A 6317-nucleotide genomic window follows, 5' to 3' on the forward strand; every position below is an offset into this window, starting at 1 on the left:
GATCACTTTACTAACTGTTTCCTATTTGTTCTTTTTCTACCTTCAGATGGGATCCCCCGGCAAAGAACCCAAGCACGGTGGAAGGATATCGGGTGTTCTGGCACGATCTCGAACCGGTCACTGATAACCTTTCGAACGTCATCAACGGGCTCGCGACGAGCCGGTTGGATGCGAAGGAAACGAGCATCAAGCTGGAAGGCCTCAAACCGAACGTCATGTACGAGCTCGTGATCAAGGCGGGCAACCATTTGGGTGCTTCGGTACTTTCGGAACCGCTACGATTCACGCTCGGTGATCAGCACATCACCAGCGCATCGCACGGCACTAACGCCGGTGTGGTCAGCGGCATCATTGCCGGGTTGCTCGCGATCATACTTGCGATCGCGGCCATTTTTGTCGTAAAGCGTGGAAGGTTTGGACCGAAGCAAGCAAACGGGGGCGTTGCGTTCGAAAATCCGAGCTATCTGCGCGAGATGAACGTCGAACATGTGCAGGTAAGTAAGGCGAACATTTTGGATTGAGCGTCACTAAACAATTTGCATCCAACCGTTCTCTTGTCGCACAGATTCCAGCCGTTTCTGGACCGGGAGTTGGCAATGGTGCGGACTGGCGGCAGGAAACGCTGCACACAGCGAACGGTACGGCTACGACCGGGCTCACGCATGACAATTCCGTCGTCCCGATGGCCACCGAGGTGAACCCGTCGCTGTACGAGGAGCTCAAGCTTGGCCATGATCGTGCCGGGTTCAAGCGGCTCGTCTCCTAGGATACGATGATGGCCGACCCGGATAAACCGCTGGTCGGAGGTGGCACGGTACTTGTACATACCAGTGGACAGTTTTAGATGTGATCATCGACTAACGCGAGTTTCGATACGTAGTTTGTGAAGGCCGATTTGTATTTTGTACTCATAAACTCTGTGACACGCGAAAAAAAAAGGGAAAACCCAAACGATATGGAGGGGAAGGGGGGGAAAACCATGGGACAAGCAAGTGCAACACACGGACAAACACCGTATACTAGAGTAATAAGGACGCAACCACTAGGGCCGACACACGGTAGATCACCGATCTTCGACCAGCAGTCACTCATCGCTGTTGTTACGTTTCACCGGTGTGATAGAGTTCTGGTGTCACGAAATGACAGAAAACCAACCAAACACAACGACAGTGATGCTTCTTCATTGCACCATGCACGACGTGGATGATGGCCCTGAAGAGGAGGGGTCTGCATGCGGCCACCAATCCCCATCCGCAGTAAACCAAGGCGCAAAGCACAAGTACCGCTCTAGTCAACTAAGGAAACGGAAATTGATATTGACAACATATGGAACAGAACATCCGTTCGTGTTTTTTTTTGGGGGCATTATGTATGTAGTACATCGTTTTGGGGCGGAATATCCGCAGGCATTCCTCCACGTCTACACTGATTAGTTACCAGTCCGTTAGGGTTTTTTTTCTTCTTACATTTCTCACCTTCCCACCATCTGTCCAAAATACTTAAACAACATGACAACATGTCGAACATGTGTAATCTCAGTAGCTGTGGTATCACTAATACGCGTAAGCTGTCGTTGTCGCGTCGTGCACAAGTAATTTTAGACTTCTCTCTCTCTCTTACACACACATCGATACGAGCTTTGGTTTTACCTTTTTCTCACCAATCCAACTACAAAAACATTATCCTCAAAATGGACACCGGCACACAGGAAATAGTATACCCGAGAGGTGTGATTTTAATTAGGCTCTATGCAAATGTTTAGAATGTTAACAAAACGTGACAAAGACCAACGTATATCCCATCACACAATGTTATTTGCGCACGCGGGTGAAACGTTCGCATGAGTGTTTCAGTGTTCCCTTTCCGTTCACGTGAACATTATTAGTAACCCCAGTCAGTGCACACCGTAGTTATAACGGCAGAAGGTAAAGAAAAAAAAAGAGACAGAAACACATTTTAAATAGAAAGGAACGGTTGTTTGAGCCATTTTAGTGAATGATGTGCGAGCGAGCGAGCGCGCGTGCGTGTGTGTGAGTGTGTACGTGTGTCTGTATGTGTGTAGTTTGTAAAACGGGATGGCGCGTGTGCGTGCGTGTGTGTGTGTGTGAAAAAGTGTGCAGTAGAAAAAAAAGTGAACGACGATAAGTGCAGAGGATCGGATCGGATCGCAGTGTCAGAAGTGGGGGGCAGGAAGCAATAAATTTGAGGATAGTTTTTATAATAAACAAAAAAAACATTACATATAGATCTAAATCAGAGCAATGCGGTAAAGTAATAGTGAAAATATCACTCCATTCTGCTTCCATTCTGCTCCATTGATGTGCGCATGTTTTAGAGCCTCGATCAAATCGGCGGGAGAGACGTGTACGTGTTGTACAACAAAACGCCACTAAGTCATTCTTGTGAAATTCTTTGTAAGTTTCCGGATCTAAGTTCATGTCCACTGTTCCACTGTTCGTCAAGTCCTGTGGTTACTCCTCAATAACTCAGAAGGACGGCTATCCTTCAAAATCTGTAGTCGCTCTGCAGATGTTAGAGACTCAGTTCGTTAGAGTTAGAGACTGTTGTTCGTCATCTTCAAACGTGTGAAGTTGATCGCTTCAAAATAGGAAGATCTCCTGACACGTCTGCAATATAACCTCAAGAGATCTTTGCAACCCGTTTCTGGAATTCTTAGACTTTATTTACCCGTAGCTTGATAGTCAGTCCTGCGTAGGGCATCTAGTAATTTACTGAGTCGAGAACTCCCTCCCCTGAGTTTACTTACTTTTTGGTAACCAGGGCTTGGTTTGGTCTAGTAGACACAGGATGCCAAATGGTAGTCGATCTTCAGAAGCTCCATTGTATGAACATCGTCATAAACAATGTAACAAATGTTGTGGTACATCCATGAAGGACAAACGATCTGAATTAAAAACATGGAGTACATTAGTAACTCTCACTGATTACTGGCGAGCACATCAATCCGCTTCAAGGAACAACCTTAGATCAAGGAAGCACTCGAGTCCGAATGCAGTCGAAAGCTGCATACAATCTCCAACAATTCCAAGTGCTACTTGATCATATAGTTCTCCACAAAAGTTGCCAAGGCAACTAAACGCTTCAACTACCACGCGATTTTCACATTACTTAGCAGGCGCTTCAACGCAGTCCCTACGTTTAGTCACTTGTCTACATGGGATTGGGACTAAAAGAACCGATGATGAAGAATCTGCCACGCATGCGCAGGGTGCATTTCAGCTGAGGTCCTACGTCGAAACCCATTCCGAGCAAGTGGTGGCGGTCGTGGCAGCTATAGTAGATGTCGTAGCAGTTGCTGCCATGCCTGTTCTGCACACCATTCCCTAGCCACCGGATTTCTTGTAGAACTACGAGGTCCCTGTTCAGTGTGGCTTGACGCGTCATCAAGGTGCTTCAAGGCCTGGGTCGAATACCGTTATGTCCATTTCGATTCATAATCCTGGAGCTTTTCGTAGTCTGTCTAGATATTTGAGGCAGGGTGACTAGTCCTGTGCTCAAGCCCCCAAGTACCTCTGGAGGGCCTCGTAACATATTTGTTTAGCACCTTGTTGTCCCCCCGTCGTTCAGATAGTCCAGAAACCTGGACTAACCATCCACTCTTCTGTTTTGCCATGAGCCACCATCCCAAGCCCAAGGGATTGGAACTAGTTCGTCTACCCTTGGATATGCGGTGACACATATTAAAACTCTGCACGACGAGGACGTAATGAGATATGTGTTGAGTAGGAGAACCTGGGGAACCTTCGATTGGTATCGGTATCGGATTCTACCCCATTACAGAGCACTCATCCTCCAAGAGCTGGAAAGGTTGCTCCCCGTGACCGTAAATGGAAAGGGAGAAAAGGTCAGTTACTTCTTCCATATCTTGTTAACCTCTTCAAGAAAGTCTTGCAAGCTCTTATCTACCTCTTGATGCTAGATTATCCTTGCCGTAGCAAACTATCTTCCAAGCGCACTGGAGCATCCAATTGTAATATTCCCAATATCAAACTGTATGAGGAACACCTCGAGTGCCTTCCCGTACTCTATCGTCAAATGTTTTAAATCGTACATCGATCCCCTACACCTTACTACATGATGTAACACACAAACACAAGCACACCTGTAAGTTTATGGTTATTCCTTACAAACTTTTCCCCGCTCACAAGGGTTGGTTATCAATCTGGCACCACAATGGTGATGGCACTGTAGGGTGCAGGATGGTTTTGTGGATTGGAAATACAAATCGCATCGTGTACGAAACAATCCAACCGATAAAAAGCTTCGTTGATGAGAGTGCAAGCAGCACACGACAAGGGGAACACAAACTTTTCCTACTTGGAAAAAAGACAAACCCCCCCCCCCTGGTGCACATTTTCCTTTTGCCGTGGAAGGAAACAAAATGCCTGATCCGGTTCCCCATTTTCGCCCCTTTCGCCGTACTCCGCCGTACTCTTGATGCTAAGATGCAACTCGCAATGAAGCACAGCCCAGTGTGTCTGTTTGTTTGGTATTTCTATTCGATCGAGTTCCGGAAAGGAAAGAGCTTTCTGGGACACCGAAGGATTGCATCTTCCTGGTCCTTTTGTCCCCGTTCTCATTCGTGGCATATTCCAGCCATGGGGGGATGGGAATGTGTGGAGAAATAGAAATAAAACAACCTGGTGCACACTCGTACGCAATAAGAATGCTTTCGGTGGCAAAACTTTTCGTTTTAGTAAAATGTGAAAGTTGAGGACATGCTTGTTTTTTTTTGGTTGTTTTTGTCTTCCAACTCCTTGTTGTGTTGTTTATACCGCTTCCAGTAGCCCGCAGTGCCGTAACGTATGTCAACCCGGGGAGGGAAGGGAAAGAAACAAAAACTTTTCTGCCAAGAGATTTAGCCGGATATTCTGCTAGATTTGAGTGCATCCTGCAGTTAGGCTCCTCTGTACCACTCCTTCTCCTGTGATAAAACTCCCTTTCCTTAGCCAACCGTATACATATTTATGCGTAACTTGGCTAGTGAACGGTTTCCGGCGGTTTGGGCAAACAACAATATTAATATGCAGCGAGATGATGCATTTCACCCGATGTCCGTTGGAAGAATGATGGAGCTTTGGGGATCACTGTTTTCAAGAATGGGAAAAAAGTTGTTTGACTATGCTGTGTTAAGGGTGAACACTTTGTTTTACATTTCAAGCAGCTGATCATTGATCCTAATTTGCAATTAGATTGAGGTTTTGCATTTTTTTAATCTAAAATCATAACTTCCAATACATAAAACTACCCACAGGAACTACCCTGTAATTTTAATCTTGCTCAAACAAAAGCCAACTATTCGGTGGATTGTTAAGCGATTTTCATCTCGGAAGAAAACTTTCCTGTGCATTGCATCGCCCAACGTGACCCAACTCTTCCCCTTCTGGGATACTTCTTTTAGCCACCGAATTTCCACCGAACTATTTCCATTTTTCCTTGAAAGAAATGTTGCAAAACCGCACCTTCTGGCCACGAGGGTGGAAAATCACTCCCTTCACCGACAGGTAGAACGTGTTGAATGGGATGATTCGCCGTTGGTAGTTCTGCGGTTTCCATTCACACTCTTGTACGGCTGTTGTGCTGGGTTGGAAATATCTTACTTCCACTTGCTGCGAACAATCAGAGCGAAGAGCACAGTTACGCTCGATTCAATACTATTTTCTTTTTTCCTACTAACATATCGACCCGGTTACAGCGTTGAGCGTTACGCTTTGTGACATTGGAACATTGGTTGATAAAAATAAAGAGGTATTTCCTCACATGTTTGTTATAAAATCCTAGGAAAACTACTTTATTACTAGTGAGAAAACTTTTGGCTATGAACAACAAAGGAAATTTCTAGAAAACACCTGGCATAATGCAGAAAAGGACGTTAAAATTTCCTGAAAACCTTTTATTAAACTTCGGTGATAGAAATGTAGTGAAAACCCTAAGCATATCTTTCTAGTATTTTGTAAAAATCTCAACGTTTAATTCTTGAAAAATCATTGGAAAACTTAAGCTTAAAATTCCAGATCCAATATACTTAATTTTCGAAAGGTCCCTAAAAGCCCCGTGGAAAATTGTTGTAATATTTTTCCCTGAAATGTCTCACCGTAAAATCTGAGAAATCTGTTTGAGGAAAAATGGTAGCAGCGCCGGTCTGCACACGAACGGACCGAACCAAAATCCCATCCGGACCAATCCCCCGTAGCAAGTACTGACTATCCAGCTACGTGGTAAAATAAGTCGATACGTCAAGGTCCTTCTAACGAACAGAAAAAAAACGTGGACAATGTTTTAAAACCCTAGAATAA

General features: G+C 45.1%; 1 protein-coding gene across 1 annotated transcript in view; it reads left to right on the forward strand.

Moving 5' to 3' along the window:
* The window catches only part of LOC128303133 (Ig-like and fibronectin type-III domain-containing protein 1), a 30856-nt gene extending 28627 nt beyond the window's left edge, over window positions 1–2229 (forward strand). The window contains exons 10-11 of the mRNA XM_053039994.1: window positions 47–494; window positions 566–2229. Of these exons, the coding sequence (XP_052895954.1) occupies window positions 47–494; window positions 566–766 (649 nt within the window). The 3' untranslated portion in view covers window positions 767–2229. The remainder of the gene's footprint in view (window positions 1–46; window positions 495–565) is intronic.
* Window positions 2230–6317: the final 4088 nt, after the last annotated feature.

Source organism: Anopheles moucheti, chromosome 2 (genome assembly GCF_943734755.1).
Source record: "Anopheles moucheti chromosome 2, idAnoMoucSN_F20_07, whole genome shotgun sequence".
Lineage (NCBI taxonomy): Eukaryota > Metazoa > Arthropoda > Insecta > Diptera > Culicidae > Anopheles > Anopheles moucheti.